The following is a 21,391-nucleotide window of genomic DNA, read 5'->3' on the forward strand; positions in this document are numbered from 1 at the left end:
CCCCCCCCCCCACCAGAAGTCTTGCCTTAGCCAGTATTCTTAACCTCTGAGCCATCTCTCCATTTCTGCCACCCAGATAGTTTAACAAGCTACGATTCTTATATTAATTGTATCAGCTCCAGAGTGTACTTGTTGGGGGTCTCAACAGGAACTCTGATTTTATCTTGATGTTTCTCATTTTCAGTTCCATTAGGATCCCAGTTCTAGTTGGGCCTTGGTAGCATCATGCTATATGGGGCCTGGCAAATAGTATACCTTACTCAATAGTCTGTTGCTAACCCATGAGCCTATACAATATGCAAGTATGGTCTACACGTGCGCAGCATAGATTCTTATGAAATTTCTGTATGGATGATAAACTGGAGGGCCCAAGATAACCAAGAAGGAAGAGCAGGACCCAGGACAAACTATTTCTTGTCTCTTGTCCCTGAGCAAAAATACCCTCTCTCTGCCTGAGCACAGTGCTGAGGAGGTGTGCTAGTTACTAACTTCATTACTATAACCAAACACCTGAAAGAAATCAAGTTAACAGAGGAAGGGCTGGGGAGGGGCGCTCTCATTTCAGAGAAATGCTGAGAATCACTGAGGGGAAGGCTCGGCAGGGCAGCAGAATTAGCTGCTTAGGACGCAGAGAGTAGAGTGTTGGTGCTTTGTTTATCTTCTCCTTTGTCCCCTTCTCATTCAACTTGGGACCTAAGTTCTTAGAGATGACACATCCATATTGGGAGATGGGGGCTTCAATTTATCCTCTGGAAATCCCTCCCTGACATGCCTAGAGGTGTGTCTCTGAGGTTAATTACAGATCTAAGGAAGTTGTTGAGAGTAGACAACATAGGACGACGCTGAGACTTGATTTGATCATCATGTGTATCTAGAAGTCTGGCTCATCTTCTATCAGCAGTTACTCTTAGCATGTCTGGAGGAGGTGACACTGGAGGTGAGGAGGGGAGGCTTCAAAGGGTGAATGGTGGCCTCTGTGAGTCACTGGGGCTCATCATACAACAAACCTCTGAGCAACATCTTTAAAGGTGGTAGGTAAAATGTTGGCTCACTGAACCAGGGTACTAGGAAGGCCCAAATCCAGGCAGGAGAGCTGAATACTGGGAAGGTGAAGGTCTCAACAAACAAAACCACAGCATGGTTCTTAATACATGTGCACCTGGGATGGGAACCTGAAGTTATTGACATGGATGTCTCCCTGAAGCTTTAGAATGATAACATTCCCTACAGATGTTATGTCAATCAAGTCAGATACCATGGAGCTCTAATCAAGTACTACAAAGTGGGGCTTGAAAGACTGAAAATGTGTTTACAGTCCAGTAAAAATGATCATCCTCAGTAAAAATGATCGTCCTCACCTCCTGCACAGCACCTGGTGCACAGGTGTATCTGGCTTCTAGTTTTCTGTTCATAGGGATAGCAATCCTATCAGGGTAGAGCCCTCCTAACTAGTGACCTCATCTTCAAGTGTCACCTCCGTGTTTTAACAAATAAGGCCATTCTGAGGTACAGAGGGAGAATTCCAGCAAGGCTTTCCTGGTGGACAACATTCAGCTCCTGTCATCTCACATCAGGGCTGGATACCCACACTAACTGAACCGCTATTGAGCCATTCTGATAGCAAGTGCCAAGAAGAACCTGCCCTGGTCCAGTTGGGCAGTGACTCTTCCACCACCCCTTGGGTGCACGCTGTTCGCAGTTACTGACTATGTCTCAGCGGGTAAACTGGGACTTGGGGTGGGGAGGCCGAAGTGAGAAGGGGCAGCCGGTTCCAGAGGCTTGATGTGGCGTGAAGTCTAGGATGGGCAAAGAACCGGTTTCAGGTCTGGAAGAAGAGGCCTGCTCTAGGAGCATGCACTCAGAGAGGAGGCACAGAGCAGCAGCCCGGCGTCACCCACTGGGCGTGCTCAGCCCGCCCTACAGTCCCCGCCCCTCTTCCGGCAGTTCCCAGCCACGCCCCACCGCGTACCAGGCTGGCTTTACATTCTCCGACCACACCTCCACGCTCCGCAACCATCTGCAACCTGACTCCGCCCCCGCTCGCAAGGCCCCGCCCAACGCTAGGCCCCGCCTCCACCCCGTGCGCCAGCCGGCTGCCCACGCTTCTCAGTGCCAGAGCCTGGAGCTCAGGCGTCTAGGCCCTGTGTACAGTTCCATGTTGCTGAGTTTCTGCACAGTTTGCAAGCTGGTGAGTTTTGGGACGCCGTGTGGGGCCCTCTCAGGAGAGAGCCGGAGTCCAGGGAGACAGACAGTCGTGGCTCTGAGTTGTCCTAAGGGCTCCTTTTTTTTAATCCAGGACCTCAGCCCCTTCTGTACAGGCTGCCTTACTACGGTCCCTGGCCTCGGGGTTCATGGGCCAGTCTGCCTGGTGACTGGGAGATGCCCAACACTTTTCAAGCCTCAGCTGGATCCATGTAGGTCCTCTGACCATACTTTTTCCCTTCACTGTTGACCAGGGCATGGGGGTCCACTTTCCCTTTCTTTTCTTTCAGGAAGCTTCCAGAAGCACCTGCTCAGATTCCCTTGCAATAGGCCCATGCTTTTCATAGCTCCTTCTTTCTTGAGAGTAGGAGAAAACAACCAAGTTCCAGGGTCCTGCGTCATCATGGCTGGTATTAGGTACACCTGGTTAAAACCTCAAAGAGTAAACAGTACCTGCGCTCCTCGCCCAGTGCGTCTAGGTTTTTGTCCTGTAGATTTTACTCCTGGCTGCCTCGTCCAGAATCTGATTATGTGTTCGGAGAAGCAAGGTGTACATGTGCCTACACAGCTAGGCTGGACCCTCCTCAGACCCAGGAAGGAGCTTGTGAAAAGGGTGTTATCCAATCTGCAGACTCTCTGTCACACAGTCCTGCTTCTTCATTCCACTCCCCTGACACGTGATCCCAAATGATTTTTACTTCATGTGTCTCTCGATATCTGCAACACTGGTTGTGGGGGTGTGAGAAGCCCGGCTTGTGGTCAGTATCCTGTAAGCTTAGGCATGTTATCTGAGCATCTGCCAGAACCTAGAGCCTGAGAGTGGAAGGACAGAATGGTCCTGCACGAATGCCCTGCCTGAGGCTTCATCCCTTCCTGGCCACTCTCTGGGTCTTGATATAGTTTGGCAGTGAAATAATGCCTTACCTTCGGAGGTCTGGAGGAACCAGGCCGCAAGGATCTATAGGAGTATTTTTTTTCGTTAGAAAAATCTGTCATAATAAGGGTTTGACTAATATGTTGTATGTCTTTGAAGAGGTTTCTGCTGTTACCAAGGTTTAAGAATCAGAGCCTCAGGCGTGGTGGTAAGGTGGCTGAGTCTTGGACAGCAACCTTCTTTCTGTGGAGAGCAAAAGGCACCAATCTTTGGGTCCTGATCTAGATTAGTTGGCCCCATCTGGGCCTGTCTGTACTCCCTCACAGGGCCCATAGTCAGCTGGGTCTTTCCACAGCAGTCAAAAGTGTAAGTGTTGTCTGGATTCGTTTTCTCCTTATCACAGGACTACTCACGTGCTCCTGTACTTGGGATATGTTTACCACCACCCCTCCCCCCTGCCCCCACTACCACCCCTGGAGTAAGCTGAAAACACTGTAAGTCAAAAAAAAAAAAAAAAAAAAAAAAAAAAAAAAAAAAAAGGTATCTCACATATCTGACCATAGTAAACCTGAGCATAGTAAACCATGCTCCAGACTCAAATGTCATCCAGATAAGCATCACGTTATTAGCTGTAAAGTTCACACTTGAAAATCATGCAGTTGGGTTACAAAAAACAAAACAAAACAAAACAGAACCACAAAAATATCATAATATTTTAATAAGTTTGTAATCTTTTGTCAGGCCACATTTGTAGCTGTCCTGAGCCACATGTGGCCTGTTGGGCACAGGTTAGATGGACCTACTGCTGTCTACTTATGTTTGTGGCTTCTCTTGGCTGGAAGGATCACAGACCATTAACCCTAAAAAAGGTCAAAGTTCAAAGCATGCATGGTGTCTACTGAGACCATAATGCCTTATACCATGGGAAAGTACCAAGAGTTGGGTGTCTCATGAAAGTTGGGGACAGTCCTGTCTCTCCACATGTCATTGTGATCCTGCCAGTGCCCCACCCTGGTGTTAAGTGCCTCCTGTATATCTACTTTCCTGCAGGCCTTTGGATATATGTCACATGAGTATCTCAGACTCTGGAGAACCCTGGCTTGGCTGCTACCACAGGTATGCCTGGCCATGGTGTGTGGCTGGCCTTGCCGAAGTTCTTACTGAAGACATTGATGTCTGACTGTAGGCTCTTGTTTAAATAAAACCTGAAGGTTCAAACCAGGCATCTATAGACCAGCATTCATCTGAGCTGAGTGGCCTCTGTCAGCCCTCCCATAGACACTGATAAACAAACTCTTCTACACCAGTTCTAGGTCTAAAGTGAAAGTGACAGGATTTGTCAGAGCCTTGCTGACAGGAAGCCGGCTCTGCCATGCTTGACAGCATGGATTTTCTTGTTCTGTTTGCTGTGGAGGCCTGTGCTGGGCATAGATAGATAAAAGATGGAGACCCAGCGTTGTGGCCTAAGTATGGTGTGGTGTGTGTCCTTGCTCAGCCGTTGGCCAGTGGCAACAGTTAAGCTCTCTGATTTAAACATTAGTAGTAATAAAGGGTGTACTGAGAAGGGCTGTGTGGTTTGGGGAAAGCCACGTAATGAGTGTGTGGAATGAAGTGAGAGACTTACTCCTTTCTATAGTTGTTAAAATGATTTGCCTTAAGAAGGGGACTAAGTCTTCTGGTGATCTTCTATGACCTTGAAGGACACAGTGCCTTGACAGATGTGATTTTCAGGTGGAGGGGGTCACGGACTGGGTCTACCATCTTACCAGGCATCCCTGGGTTAAGTCAGCCTCCTCCTATACCTTGCTCCAGAGTCTGCCCCAGCGAAGCAACCAAATAGACAGGCTCTCCCCACAGGCCACAACACAGTGGTGACACTCTTGTTGATGGTTGAAACTTGTTTTCTGCACTCGAAGCTGGAGTGAACTCATCTTGGTCTTCAACGTACAAGTAGGACCAGTTAAAAAATTCTGTAGAAACATCTTACGGCTTTTATTTGTTGTCATGTATGACCACAAAAGGGACAACAAGAGAGCGTTAAGTGCCTGGTGTGTCCACTCTGCTGCTAAAATATTCTTGTTAGAATAATTTCCTACCCATAACACTTGTGAAGTCAGCCCCACATCCAGCTCAGCTCTGGGGCCCATTCCCAGATGTCCGAGGGTGACACCAAATGCACAGTCTACCAATGGCATGGCTCGTAAAAGCAGGCACTTGTTAAATCTATTTGTTTTTATTATAGACATCGATCTGCCAGTTGCAATAATGCATTTATGGACATTTTTCTGCAAGCACAGCGCTGGTGGCAGTTTTTACTGACAAATTGAGTCGTATGGATAGTAGTTCAGAGCACTCTTAGCCTATTGACAGATTGAGTAATCCCAACACTGATTTCAGTGCCTTAGTGAGTGAGGAGAGAGAATGGCTCTGGAACAAAGTAGGAGTTGAGGCAAAGGGACACGGGGGTGCTAGTTAGATGGAGAGGCAGAGTAAAGAACAGTTATTTCTCATTTGTAAACTTAGCTGAATTATAACCCAGATGAATGGTGGGGAGGCAGGAATGTCACCGTCAAGTTGGTCTGCTGTTGGTATATATGGTCAGATCCTCCCAGCATGGACTCCAACAGGCTAGATGTGGCAACCTTGCTCTCCATGAGTGAATGAGTGTTCATGGGCTGACCCAAAGGTGGCCTGAACTCTGTTGGTATCAGAATTTATGAGAGCCCTGGTCCCCAAGGTGGGTAGTAGGGTCCCATGGCAGGAAGATAGGATGTAAGCCTGGGGACCCGAGGATGCACTCTGCCTTCTGGCCTCCTGAGGACTCTAGTGAGCCCTTGAGTTCTTTAGGGTAAGACAGGAAAGAATATTTCAGCTCAGAGCAACCCCAGGGCTCTCTTCCTACTGGGTCTGTCCGTGCTTGGTGTACATTGCTTGGGCTTATGAATACATCTTCAACTCGTTAGAGACACTCGACTCTTCCACATGCAAACCCAACATGTTATCATCACATTATAACTTTTGGTTTTGTGGTTCTGACAGCAGATGCAGATGTGACCAGAACCCTGGCATTAGCTTTATGTACAAGTGTGAAGCATGGGCATGCGTGGCTTGCCTCCCTCTTCAGTGCCCTTCTGAATAGGCTGTTACATATTTTTTTTCCTCAGGTGACACTTAGCTTTCTCTTCTTTTGGTTTCAACTTTTAACATTTTGTTTATTTATATTCCAGTTGTTGGCCCCCTTGGTCTCCCTCCCCACAGTTCCTCATCCCATCCCTCCTCCCCCTTGCCTCTGAGATAGTGTTCCCCACTCCAGACCTCTCTCTTCCCTGGGGCCTCAAGTCTCTCGAGGATTAAGCTCATCTTCTCCCACTAAGGCCTGACCAGGTAGACCTCTGTTATATTTGTGCCAGGGGCCTTGGATTGGCCTGTGTATGTTCCTGGTTCGTGGCTCAGTCTCCAGGAGTTCCCTGGACTCTGGGTAAGTTGAGACTGCTGGTCTTCCTATGGAGTCGCCCTCTCCTTCAGTTTCTTCAATCCTTCCCCTAATTTAACCATAGCAGTCCCGACTTTAGTTCAATGGTTGGGTGTAAGTATCTGCTTCTGTCTCAGTCAGCTTCTGGTAGGGCCTCTCAGAGGACAGCCATGCCAGGCTCCCATCTGTAAGTACAACATAACATCAGTATTAGTGTCAGGCCTTGGACCCTGACCCCCCCCGCCCCCCACAACCCCCTATGAGATGGATCCCAAGTTGGACTGGTCATTGGACCGCCTTTGCTTCAGTATCTTCTCCGATTTTGTCCCTGTGGTTTTTTTAAACAGGAGCAGTTCTGGGTCAGAAATTTTGACTGAGTAACCATGTCCCTCTGCTTGAGGCCCTATCTACTGAGGTGGACTCTTCGAGTTCCCTCTCCCCGATGTTGGGCATTTTGGGGCTAAAGTCACACCCATTGGGTCCTTAAGTCTCTACCTCCTGGGTCTCTGGTACTCCCCTCCCCCAATACTGTTTATCTCCATTCATTCTCTTGGCCTTCTCTCCTGCCCACCCCCCCAATACGTGATCCTGTTCCCCCTTTCCCCTCCCTCTCCCCTTGCCTACCCAGATCCCTCCTTCCCTCTGCCTCCTGATTATTTCCTTCCCCTGTCTAAGTGGAATTGAAACATCTTCACTTGGGCCTTTCTACTTGTTATACTTCTTATGGTCTGTGGGTATTCTCCTAGGTATCCTGTAATTTTTGGCTAATATCCACTAATCAGTGAATCTGTACCATGTATGTCTTTTTGGGTCTGAGTTACCTCACTCAGGATGATATTTTCTAGTTCCATCCATTTGCCTGCAAAATTCATGATGTCCTCCTTTTTAATAGCTGAATAATTGTGTAAATGAACTATATTTTCTGTACCCATTCTTCAGCTGAGGGACATCTGGGTTTTTCCAGCTTCTGGCTATTACAAATAAGGCTGCTATGAACATAGTGGAGCATGTGTCCTTGTGGTATGGTGGGGCATCTTTTGGGTATATACCCAAGAGTAGTATAGCTAGGTCTTCAGGTAGAACTATTTCCAATTTTCTAAGGAACCGCAGATTGGTTCTCAGAGTTTTATCAGTTTGCAATCCCATTAGCAATGAAGGAGTGTTCCTCTTTCTCCACATCCTCACCAGCATGTGCTGTCACTTGAGTTTTCACTCTTAGACATTCTGATTGGTGGAAGGTAGAATCTCAGGGTTGTTTTGATTTGCATTTCTCTGATGACTATTGAGGACTTTAAACATCTCTTTAAGTGCTTCTTGGCCATTTGAGACTCCTCTGTTGTAAATTCTCTGTTTAACTCTGTACCCATTTTTTTAATTGGGTTATTTGGTGTTTTAGAGGTTAACTTCTTGAGTTCTTTATATATTTTGGATATTAGCCCTCTGTCAGATGTAGAATCAGTGAAGATTTTTTTCCCATATCTGTAGGTTGCCGATTTGTTCTATTGATGGTGTCTTTTGCCTCAAAGAAGCTTTCCAGCTTCATGAGGTCCCATTTATCGATTGTTGATCTTAGAGCTTGACCCATTGGTCTTCTGTTCAATTTCCCCCTGTGCCAATGAGTTTGAGGCTCTTTCCCACTTTTTCTTTTATTAGATTCAGTCTATCTGGTTTTATGTTGAGGTCCTTAATCCACTTGGACTTGAGCTTTGTGCAGGGTGATAAATATGTATTTTCATTCATACAAACCACCAGTTAGACCAGCAGCATTTATTGAAGATGCTTTCTTTTTTTCCACTGTACATTTTTGGCTTCTTTGTCAAAGATCAAGTGTCCATAGGTGTATGGGTTTACTTTTGGGTCTTCAATTGATCTACCTTTCTGTCTCTGTTAAAATATCATGTAGTTTTTATCACTGTCACTTTGTAGTACAGCTTGAGGTCAGGGATGGTGATTTCCTTGGAAGTTCTTTTATTGTTGAGAATTGTTTTGGTTTTTTTGTTTTTCCATATGAAGTTGAGAATTGCACTCCCCATGTCTGTAAAGAATTGTGTGGGAATTTTGATGGGGATTTCATTGAATCTGTAGATTGGTTTTAGTAAGATGGCCATTTTTACTGTGATAATCGTACCAAACCATGAGCATGGGAGGTCTTTCCATCTTCTGAGGTCTTCTTTGATTTGTTTTTTCTGGGATTTGATTTTTCGGGTTATAAAGATCTTTCACTTTCTTGGTAAGAGTTACACCAATATATTTTATACTATTTGTGGCTATTGTGAAGGGTGTTGTTTCCCTACTTTCTCAGCCTGTTTATGATTTCTGTAAAGGAAGGCTACTGATTTGTTTGAGTTAATCTTATATCCTGCCACTTTGCTGAAGTTGTTTATCAGCTGTAGGAGTTATCTAGTGGAATTTTGGGGGTTTCTTATTTATACTATCATATCATCAGCAAATAGTGATATCTTGACTTCTTCCTTTCCAGTTTGTATTGCTTTGATCTCCTCTTTTTTGCTTAATTACTCTGACTAGAACTTTGAGTATTATATTGAATAGATAGGGAGAGTGTGGGCAACCTTGTCTTGGATTTTAGTGAGATTGCTTCTAGTTTCCCTCCATTTAATTTGATGTTGGCTGTTGGTTTGCTATATATTGCTTTTATTATGTTTAGTTGTGTGCCATGAATTCCTGATCTCTCAAAGACCTTTAACATGAAGAGGTGTTATATTTTTGTCATTGGCTTTTTCAGCATCTAATGAAATGATCATGTGGCTTTTTTCCTTGAGTTTGTTTACATAGTATATTATGTTGATAGATTTTTGTATAACGAACCATCCCTGCATTCCTGGGATGAAGCCTACATGATCATGGTGAATGATGATTTTGGTGTATTCTTGAATTCAGTTTGCGAGAATTTTATTGAGTATTTTTGCATCGATATTCATAAGTAAGATTGGTCTGAAGTTCTTTATTTGTTGGGTCTTTGTGTGGTTTAGGTATCAGTATAACTGTGGCTTCATAGAATGAATTAGGTAGTATTCCTTCTGTTTCTATTTTGTGGAATAATTTGAGGAGTATTGGTTTCAGCTCTTCTTTGAAGGTCTGGTAGAATTCTACACTAAAACCATCTGGCCCTGTGCTTTTTTTGGTTGGGAGGTTTTTTGATGACTATTTCTATTTCCTTAGGGTTTGTGAGACTGTTTAGTTTATCTGATCTTGATTTAACTTTGGTACATGGTATCTGTCCAGAAAAGCATCCATTTCATCTAGTAGGTTCTGATGATTTTTTGAATTGCCTTGGTTTCTGTTATTATCTCTCCTTTTTATTTCTGATTTTGTTAATTTGGATACTGTCTCTATGGTTTTTAGTTAGTTTGACTAAAGGTTTTTCTATCTTGATTTTCTCAAAGAGCCAGCTCTTGGTTTTGTTGATTCTTTGTATTCTTCTCTTTGTTTCCACCTGGTTGATTTCAACTCTGAGTTTGGCTATTTCCTGCCATCTACTCCTGGGTGTGTTTGCTTCTTTCTGTTCTAGAGCTTTTAGGTGTGCTTTTACGGGATCTTTCCAATTTGTTCATGAAGGCACTTAGTGCTGTGAATTTTCCTTTTAAGACTGCTTTCATTGTGTCCCTTAAGTTTAGGTATGAATTATCTTCATTTTCACTGAATTCTATAAAGTCCTTCATTTCTTTCTTTCTTCCCTGACCAAGTTTTCATTGAGCAGAAAGTTGTTTTGTTTCCATGAGTAGGTGGGCTTTCTGTTGTTTTTGTTTTTATTTAAGCCTAGCCTTAGTCCATGGTGATCTGATAGAATTCATGGGATTATTTCAATCTTCTTGTATCTGTTAAGGCTTGTTTTATGTCTGATTATATGGTCAGTTTTGGAGAAGGTGCCACGAGGTGCTGAGAAGAAGGAATATTCTCTTGTTTGGGAGTGAAATGTTTTGTAGATATCTGTTGAATTCATTTGGTCCAAAACTTCTATTAATTACACTGTGCCTCTGTTGAGTTTTGTTTCAATGACCTGTCCACTGGTGAGAGTGGTGTATTGAAGTCTCCCACTACTATTGTAGGTTCAATGTGTGTTTTGAGCTTTAGCAACATTCTTTTTTGAATGTGGGTGCTCTTGCATTTGGGTCATAGATGTTCAGAATTGATACTTCCTCTTGATGGAATTTTGATGAATATGAAGTGTCCTTCCCCATCTTATATAACTTTTGGTTGAAACTCTATTTTATTGGATGTTAGAGTGGCAACTCCAGATTGTTTCTTAGGACCATTTTCTTGGAAAACGTTTTTCCAGTCTTTTACTCTGAGGTAATGATTTAGGAAATATTGAAAAAGAACCGGGATGTTCCTGCTCTTGTGCCTGTGCCCTGGCATCCTGGCTGGCCATGCACTAGCGGGCAATGACCGACCTGTTTTTATCTCGTGGAGACTCTGAGTCAGAACTCCATAATCTCTTCACCCAGCTTGCTAGATTCCCACTAGCGGGTCATTACCATGTCAGCCCCATACTTCAAAGCTGCCCCCCCTCCCCCCTACATCAGGCAAACCCACCCTTTCCTGCCATACCATTCTCTCTGGTACCCAGTCGAATCATTGCGAGAAGAAAAAACACACAAACTTCGCTCAGAAACAATGGTAACTCAATCTCTGGGTGCAACAACTAAAACCCAATCTTGTAAGCCTTATTAAATCTGAATCCTCTGGTGGTGAATCCTGACGGATCTGTCATGATACCAGGAAAACTTTAGCAGCTACATCTTGCCCTTTCATTGTCTCCATTCCAAAAGCCTCTCCTTCTCTTCTCCTCTTCCTCAGCCCAACCTGGAAGTCCCGCCTACTCACCCAGTGATTGGCTCCTTTATTCATTAGGGCATTGGTTCACAAGAAGTCACCTGGGTATGTGACTCACTCCTTGTCCATAGCCCCTCCCAGGAGAGCGGAATTAGCATCAAAATACAAACAGCACCAGGCCCATCCACAACAAGGTAGTGTCTGTCTTTGTCAATGAAGTGTGTTTCTTTTATGCAGCAAAATGCTGGATCCTGTTCATGTATCCAGTCTCTTAGCCTGTGTATTTTATTGGGACGTTGAGTCCATTGATGTTGAGAGATTTTAAGACAGATGATTGTTAGTTCCTGTTATTTTTGTTGCTGGAGGTGGTATTATGTGTATATGATTCTCTTCTTTTGGGTTTATTGTGAAATGTTTAATTTCTTGTGTTTTCTTGGGTGTAGTTACCCTCCTTGTATTGCAGATTTCATTCCAGTATCCTCTGTAGGGATGGATTAGTAGAATGATATTGTTTAAATTTGGTTTTATCATGGAATATTTTGGTTTCTCCATCTATGGTAATTGAGAGTTTTGCTGGGTATAGTATCCTGGTCTGGAATTTATGTTCTCTTAGTGTCTGGCTGACATCTGCCCAGGATCTTCTGGCTTTTAGAGTCTCTGTTGAGGAGTCTGGTGTAATTCTGATAGGCCTGCCTTTATCTGTTACTTGGTTTTTTTCCCTTACAGCTCTTAATATTCTTTCTTTGTTCTGTGCATTTAGTATTTTGATTATTATGTGACTAGAGGATTGTCTTTTCTGGTCCAGTCTATTTTGTGTTCTGTAGGATCCTTGTATATTTATGGCTATCTCTTTTTTTAGGTTAGGGGAGTTTTCTTTTCTGATTTTGTTGCAGTTTTCTTTTTTTCTAGCCCTTTGAGCTGGGAATCTTTACCCTCTTCTATTCCTATTATTCTTAGATTTGATCTTTTCATTGTGTCTTGAATTTCCCAGATATTTTGGGTTAGGAGCTTTTTACACTTTGTATTTTTTTTTGACTGATGTGTCAATATTTTCTCTTCTGTCTCTTGTATTCTGTTGGTGATGCTTGCATCTGTAGCTCCTGATCTCATTTCCTAAGTTGCCCATCTCCAGGGTTGCCTCCCTTTGTGTTTTCTTTATTGTTGCTATTTCTACTTTTAGTTCTAGGACTATTTTGTCCAATTCTTTTACGTGCCTGATTGTATTTTCCTGTATTTCTTTAAAGGATTTATTTCTTTCCTCTTGAAGGGCTTCTGCCTGTTTGCCTGTGTTTTCATGTTTCTTTAGGGGGAGTTTTTTATATCCTCCTTAAAGGCCTTTATCATCTTCATGAGATTGGTTTTTAAGTCATTGTCTTGCCTTTCAGGGGCTTTGGGGTATCCAGGACTTGCTGTGGTGGGAGAACTGGGTTCTCATGGTGCCGGGTTGCATTGGGTTCTATCACCTATGACTAGAGTCAGCCTCCTTGAAGGCAGGCAGGTGGGCATCTTGTGTCTCTTGTTAGAGAAGGCCTCCTGGGAGGCAGGCAGGCTGTGTCCCTGGTAACTTTGGGCCTTCTGGGAGGCAGACAGGCTATAGGGTGTAGGAAGGTATCAGGTCTGCTGACTTGGCAGATCAGTAGGAAGGTGGAGCTCAGCAGGGTGGGTGGGCCCTGTGTCATCTGGGCTCTGTGTCTTTATTGTAGACCTCTTAGGAGGCAAGCAGGCTGTAGCATGTGGGAGGGTATCTGGTGGATGATCTGACCTGGGTAGAAAGGGTGGAGCTTGGGGGGGGAGGTTAGGGATGTGGGGTGGAGGGAGGTGGGCCCCTTGTCAGCTGGGTCCTATAGTTGTGGGGTATTTGGATGAGATTCTCACTTTTGTCTTTGATTACTGTGGACCTCCTGGGAGTCATGCACGGTATAAGTGTGGGTGGGTATCTGGCCTGGCCAGGGTAGAAAGCTGAGGCCCAGCTTTCAAATACAAACCCAAATACGTTTGTGTGGAACTGAGAGGGGTTTTATATAGCAAGGGTTAGAGCCACATGTAGACACAGCAATGATGTGATATTGATGGAGTCAGATAATGGATGAGATGGGCAGCTGCTAACCACCCCATCCCAGGTGTCTCCTTGTCTGCTGGATGAGAATAATTGACTCTTTCTGTCTACTTGGGTAGGAACCACATTCAGTAATAAATGAATACTTGTTTTATAAATAAAAAGCACAGTGCAGATGAAGCCGTCTCTTAAACCTATAGTTTTGGTTGAAAGCCTTTTTTTCCTTCCAGGACAGTATAAGCTGAATAAACCCTTTCGTCCCCAACTTGCTTCTTGGTCATGATGTTTGTGCAGGAGTAGAAACCCTGACTGAGACACCCAGTCAGAGTGCTTGTTTTCTTCAGTGAGCATCTTTGTTTCCTTTGACTCAACTAGAACTTACATCACAGATTCGAATCCCCCAAGCCCCGTGGTTAGTAGCACAATGGTCACCTGCCAAAATCCCTGGAGACAAGATGGCTGCCGTGAGTTTAAGAGCAGTGACCCTAAGGCTTGTTCTCATACTGTGGTGTATGATGGGGGTGGTATCAGAAGGGATCCTGGTGGCCAGGCCCTGGTGACCTCTGATGAGTGATGACAGTTGCTTTGAGATGACATCAATTGGCATTCATAAAGCTGTGCTTGGTGGAGCAGGACTAGAGGCTGTGGAAGCCCCTCATCATCAGGTCTGGGTGTTTGGTATGGTTCCTCTGAGGTGCTAGGTTTCTTAAGGTTTCGTTTGTAGAGCTGGTGCGCTCTGTTGCCGGTTCTGATCTTTGTTATTGAGAGTTATCAACGCTTGGCCTCATGATCCCTCTGTTCAGGAGGCCAACTTCAACTGGGCCCTGAGAGGATATATACTCAGATATACTCATTATTGGTGCCAAGAGCAAGCAGCTTCGCTTCCCCTGTTCTCCTAATGTGCTGCCAGTGCCAGTCAGCCCCAGGCTTGACATCTCCAGTCTATTATGTTAAAAGAATATCCTAAAGGACCAGACACTTGATCCCACATGAGGACCCTGGTCAAGATCAGGGGTGACACTAGCTTGCCTAGCCTTTTCCCTCATTTGACTGCTCATACCATAGCATCAAGGAGTAACCTAGGTCTGCTAGGTTAAGTTTTGTCAAAAAGCAGTGATCTGAGGCAGGGCTTACTGTGCATACCTGAAACCCCAGTGCTTAGGAGATGGAGGCAAGAACAGGAGTTCAGGTCCATCCTTGGCTGCAGAGTGAATTCAAGGGGAGCCAGGGCTACATGAAATCTTGCCTCAAAACCACTTTGTGATGGTTAATTTTTTTCCCAAGTTCGTGTCTGACTCTGTGGTGCTGGATGGCCTATCTTCTTATGTAGACCAGGTTGGCCTCTCACTCTGTAGTGCTGGGTGGCCTATCTTCTTATGTAGACCAGGCTGGCCTCCAACTCACAGAGATCCTTCTCCTCTGCTTCCTGAGTACTGGGGTTAAAGGTGTGTACCACCACACCTGGTGTGTGATATTTAATCTTGATGGTCAACTTCATGGAATTTGGAATCCCCAGAAGCAACACACCTCTGGGCAGTCTATGAGGGAATTTTTAGATTGGGTTGAGATGGGAAGACCCTCCCTAAATATGGGTGACCTTGTTCCATGGGCCGTAGTCATAGCCTGAGTAAAAAGGAGAAAATCAATTGAGCACCACCCCCATTACTCTGCCTCCCAACTGTGGATACAGTGTGATCAGCCATCTCCTACCACCATGTCTTCCCCACCACAGAGCACTGTATCCCCTAGAACTGTAAGCCAGGATATACAGGAAAGTAACTCATATGTGCTCCCTGACCCCCAATATATCAGAGCTCTGCAGGCATTTTAGCAGGTGGGGATAGATTTTATTTGAGTGGCTCTTCACCCTTGTGTGGCTCATGTCGTTGTGGAATGTTGAAGGCATACTGTCTGCGTTGCTTTACCTAGCCAGGGATGGGCAGCACTTTAGCTGGGAATGAGTTCAGTGCAGATGTAATGACAAGACTGCCTGTAGGTGCTTTTTTGCTTGTGGTCCATCTCTGCCACACACCCTTTAGTGAGTGGAGGACAAATGCACTGGGGCTGGAGGAAGGGAGCATCCAAGTGCCCCACCCACCTTACCACTTCTCTGCTGGCCAGGGACCCTTACATAATCCTCCTCACTTGCATCTGGAGGAGCTTCTGAGATTCTTGTGGTTGGGGAATGTGGGGAACAGGGGAGGAGGATTCCAGGTAGAGCCCTGGACCATGAACTCTGGGGTGCATCTAGGGACCTGTCAGCAGGGAGTTCAGTTTGAGAAGAGTGTAGGGGTAGGATGGCTGGAGCTGTAGGTGGGGCAACTCCAGGAGGGCCTGTCCCATGCTGAGGAGTGTGGGGATAATAGGCCATTGCTCTGAAGGCTAGGAAGATCAGTGAGGGCTGATGCCTGTGGAAGTCATGTGGGATCTGGCAATGAAGAGTTGGTACCTGTGGAGGTCAGCTGACAGAGAAGAACACGTGATAGGAGAGACTAGTTAGAAAAGACAACTACATATAAGGTCATTTTTCTTTATTTATTTTTGTTCTTTTATTTTGTTTTGATATTTAAGACAGGTCTCATGTAGCTGAGGTTGGCCTGAAACTCACAGGTCTGCAAGAATGACCTTGAACTCCTAATCCTTTTACCTCTACCTTCCGAGGGGTGAGATTATAGGGCAGAAGAACCATCTAGCCAAGGTCATTCTTATTCTGATAGGAGGATGTTTGGTGTATGTGCTTTATTTAACATGGGTTTTAAAGAAGTGTGCTGTCTGCCTCACCTGGCATTTGGGCTCTGAGGGGGAGATTGCCTTATTTTAACTGCTCATTCAAGCAGAGATGTCAGCAGGGAAGAAGGCAGCTCATTAACAGGACCTCCACCCCCAGCTTCAGCTCTGTGGGGGGCAACCTGCACTTCCTGTAGGTAGTCCTGGAATCCTTAAAACCACACTGACAAGTTTTAGGCGTACAGTCACATCAGAATGCAAATTAAAAATAGAGCATGTGCTTGGCTTGCGTATGTAAAGACCGGGAAGTTCCCGCTGGGTGGTAGATCCCTGTGGGGCTCTGCTGGTGTTCCCAGTGCTGGAAGCTACTCTCTGAGGGCCAGAGGGCTCACAGGCCTGTCCTCCAGTGCTGTAACACAATACCTGAGACTGAGTAGTGTAGAAGGAAAGAGCTTTTGGGCTCAGTATTGGAGTTGGGATATTGGATATCAGGGTCACATGTCGTAAGGACCTTGTGTTGCTTCAACTCGTGTTGAAGAGCAGAGGGCCAGGCAGGCATCTGCAGAAGGGAGAAAAGGAGGCTAAGTCCTGTGATGACTGACCCATTCCTGAGAGAAAAAAACTTGAAGTTGTCCCCCAAAGTCCAAAGACCTCCCACTGGGCACTGCCTTCCTGTATTGCACAGTGGAATTGTTTTTTGGGAGAAGACAAAGGCATAGCAAGCTTGTACTAGCCCTTGTCTTCTAGAGCTATGTTCTCGAAGGTCTGGGAAGATAAGACTGGGCAGATGAGATGAATTTGTATTCTGTGTGCTGGTGAGGGTATCTGGAAGACAGTAGAGAATTTGACCTTCGTGGAGGGGTGTTAGTGGTATTTGTGTGAGTTAGAGTTTTGGTCTTTGGGGTTTTTTTTGTTTGTTTTGTTTTGTTTTGTTTTGTTTTGTGACCAAGTGCCCAAAAGAGTGATTTAAGGGAAACTTGGTTTCAGTTCATGTTTTCAGAGACCTCTGGTGAATGACGCCATTGTTTCTGAGCCCCCAACAGAGGTAGAGTATCATGGCCATCAAGATGCAGAGGGAAATGGAGGGAGAGAAAGGGAGACACGGTAGAGTCAAGGTCACAATGTCTTTCCAGGGTATGCCCCAGTGACCTACTTCCAATGAGTCTTCCTTCTCATACTGCCATAGTATAAATCCAGCAGTGGATGAGTCTATTGATTAGGTCAGACCCCTTAGGATCCAATCATGTCCTAGTGATTGGAACCACCAGCTGAGGACCAAACTTTTGACACATGAGTATTATGGGGACACTTTACATCTAAACCATCACAGTTTGAAACAGCCCTTCTGAATGAATGACTTCTTAGTAGAGATTTAAACATGAAGGTCTGGGGAGAGGTCTCTGGAGGCAGGAACTATAGCTGCAAAGCCTGGGGTGATCAGGGTAGGTGTGTCAAACGGACGGACACACGAGTGGTGCAGAGGAGTCGGAGCCAACGGGCTTTACCAGTTTTGCTCCTTTATGTGGTAGATGCCAGAGATCATGGAAAGTCTCAGAAACAGAGATTGAGAGTCTCAGTGTTCCTAGGTTGTCATCTAGTTAAGATAATGCCAGCCATGACTCCTGTGCCTGTGTCAGGTGACAGGGAATCAAATGAGCAAGCTTGTCACATCCTCAGCACAGTGGTGGTAGGAGCTCTGTTCTGGGTATGCCACTCTTCTTGTTAGTAAGGCTTTTAGCACTCAAGGGGAAGTTTCTAGAATAATGGGCAAAGAAAAGAAATGATATATTTCCAAAAGTTACTGAATTTAGCCAGCTATCCCAAGAAGACCCAGGTGTACTATTCTTTATTGTGCAGAAAAAAATTTGTTTCTGTCATCATTGCGTTAGCATCAGATTAAGCTGTCGAGTCAGATGGATGCAGGGCGTCGTGTGGGCTCTCTGCTGATTAACAGGCTCCCTGTGCCTCCTCTAGCCCATTCGTCTCTGGGCTGAGCAGGGGTCTGAGAACTGACTGGTAGTTGCTGGTGGGAATGGAGTCCCCTTGGGTCAAAGTCGGGAGACTAGGGGAGGCTGCTTCCAGAATGCTGCTTCTGACAGATAACCAGAAAGTTTTCTTAGAAAGATGAGCAGGTATAGACATGGGTAAATCTTAAAGTTCAACCTTCTCTTTCCTGCTGACTGGGTTAAGAGGGCAGGTTCTGAGAGTCACTGCCTTTCCTTGGATGTAGGGGACCAGACATAGGTAAGTGAGCCTTTCAATCATAACCTAGATATATCCCAGGCACATTGGGGTCGCTGGCATTCTGACGTTTTTCACTCCCCAGCTCTCCTGGACATGATGGCTCTGACTCTGTCACTAGCTGGAGTTGCCCTTGGCCTTGAGTCTAGATCAGCAGTTTTCTTTTCTTTCTGTCTTTAAAAGCATAGGGCTTAAAACCTCTACCTGGCTCAGAAGGAGGTTTCCTGAGGAATTAAGTGTTGCCAGGGTATATTAAGCTGTGGAGCCATGTAGACACTTTTGCTGTGGGTCTTGGAGTCCTGTGAGTCCAGGTTCCCTATGGGCCTTGAGGGTTGTGTGCATCTTAAGGTACTAGAAATCCAGCGTTCTGTGGACATAGGGGCTGTGTGGGACGGAGGCCTGTGTGGAACTGAGGTGGGCTTCCGTGTCGTGTGGGATGGAAGAGGAAGTCTAAGTGAGAACACTGGTTTGTGCTCTAGCCTCACCATGTCTTGTTTCCATTCTCATCTACTATCTTCTCTCCCTGAAATCACCTAGAAGCTTCTAGAGATGCCAGACTTCATAAATCCTGTACAAGTGTGGAGCATGGCTGCCCAGTACAATATGTTGCGTAGTGAGACCCTGGCATAGAGACACAATTGTTGACCTGTTTTCTTCCCATCACTCTTCCCTTCTGCTTAAGACAAGCTCTAGCTGCCCCTTCTGCTCAGCTCCAAGGCAAAGCACATTTATTCCTGGCTCGTTTGGACCCACTTGTTCCCACACATGCCCAGTGGGCACTTTATCAGGCTCTGCTTATCCAGCCTTGACCCTGAGTTGCATATGCAGGTACTCAAGGGTCCCTTTTCACTCTGTACATTGATGACCTCCTTTGTCCCAAGACACAAACACAGAAACACTCTGCTGTCAGCCCTCAAACCTTCCCAGGCTCAAGGTCGAGATGCCTCTTCACCTTTGTGAGCCTTCCTGAACATTCCATTACACTTGTCTTTCACCTTCTTGGTACCCGGGTTCATCCTACAGTGTTGGAATGCTGGATCAGGAGCCTTCTGAGACCTGGACTGTGGACACATTGTGACCAAAGGCTATGCTTTGCTGGGCATGGACTCTGGTCTCACTGTGTCCAGCGTCAGAGGTTACAGTTGTGTGCAGTGAGGCTGTGTTTGAGACTAGGCCTTCAGAAGAACTGAATGACCAGATTGTTAAAGTAAAGTGAGGTCACAGGAGTGAGGTGGACCCCAGTTCCGTAAGTCCATGCCTTGTAGGGTAGGTGGTTGATGCTCGGCCAATATGCCAGGGAAAGAGCTCTCTGCAGGAGCCTAGGTAGCCAAGCTTCTGAGCTTTGGTCCCATCTAGACAAAGTTGAATAAGTGCCTGTCATTTAAGCCAGCCTGTGTGGCATTGTGTTCTGACAGTCAGAGCTGACCGAATACGGTGATTGTCCATCACGGAGTTGGAGTTTGGGAGTGAAGATAGATCTCTTGTTATTGGGAAATTTGGGGGTCCTTCTTGTGGGTTCTCAGGCTCATTAATAAAAGAATTTATAAACAGAGAAGGAAGTTTCAGGACCATTAGAGTTTGTTAGAAAAGCAGCAGGACAGGTGAGCTGTGAATCTTGGCAACTGTTGCTGAGGAGGAGAGCTGGAGAAAGGGAGAGTTAGGGGCCAAAAGCCTGCATGTTGGCTGTGGAGAGATGTGGCAAGTGGAGGATTTCAAAGAAAGAGAGAGGATGTCCTGAGGTCAGAGAAAGAGACAGTTTGCTAAGAAGAGGAGTGGGCTAGTAAGCTGAGGGAAAAGTCTCAAAAGCCTGGACCAGGAGGCCTGTGGCTCTCTACAGGATGTTATATAGACCAACTATTTTCTCTGCTGCTGTCTTTTTTTTTTTTTTTTTTTCACATGCTCTGTTCCATACTTGAGACTCAAGGGAGGAAGGCAGTCTTCCTCTGCAAACTGGCCAACTGGGTTCTTTCATAAATTAATCCTGTAGCATTCCCAATCCAGACCCCTAGTTCCTATTTGTGTGTGTGTGTGTGTGTGTGTGTGTGTGTGTGTTGCATATGAAATGCAGATTATAAGCTTTTTCATACCATTTCTGAGTGCTCCCCGATCTCTACCCCATGGATGAACACCATGTCCCTAGGCCCTATGATGGGGGTCCATTATGTCCCAGAGAGAAACTGCTATGTGAAGGCAGAGTCCTGGGTTGGGGAATGTGTTGTGAATATTAAAATATAGATCTGAATTCTTCTTGGTTATCATTTATTTATTTATTTACTTACTTACTTATTTATTTTTATTAGCAGCTGTTTGCTGTTTACTTCCACAGCCGAGAGTCGGCAAGAATATGATTAACCCTCAGGGCCATTTTCTAATGTAATTATTAATGACTGTTTCTGCTTATCCTGGGAATCAATAAGGGGGGTGGGTATAGTGGCCTGGTGTGTACTTGGACTTGATTTCTTGCGTTTCATAAACATGATTCCAGGACAGTGTTCCTATTGGCTTATTACTCAGAGTGTGTTTGGTGAACCTGAAGTGTGTGATTACTTCCACATAATCATCTTGATAGGCAGTGTTCAGTACGTGACTTATGTTAATACGGCAAGTACTGCTGAAGGCTCCCGCCACTAATGGTTAGGGCGGGGATGGATAGTAATTGATCTTCCTGGGAGTGCTGCAATGTAAAAACAATCCGGGCTGTTGGAAGTATATTTTACAAGTGTGCATTGGGCCTTTGGGATGTTATATTGAAAAACCCAATTGTACAGTTACCATGGGAACCCAATTAGAATAGATTGCTTTTTTTTTTTCCATTTTGTCTTTCATCTTGACCAAAAATCTAATGTATTTTAAGTGTTTTCATATGGAACTGTGTTCCTCTACTGATGCATTCTGCCACAGGATGCTTTTTTACCCCCAGCTTTAGCTGGGCACAGTGGTGTTCTTTAGTGGTGGTGTATGGAGATGCCTCCCAGAGAGATTTAATCACATTTTTGTGGGAAAGTTTGTGTGCATGGTGGTGGAG

General features: G+C 45.2%; 1 protein-coding gene across 2 annotated transcripts in view; it reads left to right on the forward strand.

The window, feature by feature from the left end:
• Positions 1–21,391, forward strand: part of Mgmt (O-6-methylguanine-DNA methyltransferase) — a 247,989-nt gene that overhangs the window by 7,824 nt on the left and 218,774 nt on the right. Inside the window, exon 1 of one of the 2 annotated variants that reach the window (XM_031388652.1) lies at positions 2,014–2,188. The exons of the other annotated variant lie outside the window; for it this stretch is intronic. Within the exon in view, the coding sequence (XP_031244512.1) occupies positions 2,156–2,188 (33 nt within the window). The 5' untranslated portion in view covers positions 2,014–2,155. Of the gene's footprint in view, positions 1–2,013; positions 2,189–21,391 lie in introns of those variants that run through there. 2 annotated transcript variants of the gene reach the window in all.

The sequence above is a fragment of the Mastomys coucha genome, unplaced genomic scaffold (assembly GCF_008632895.1).
Source record: "Mastomys coucha isolate ucsf_1 unplaced genomic scaffold, UCSF_Mcou_1 pScaffold21, whole genome shotgun sequence".
NCBI classification, from domain to species: Eukaryota; Metazoa; Chordata; class Mammalia; order Rodentia; family Muridae; genus Mastomys; species Mastomys coucha.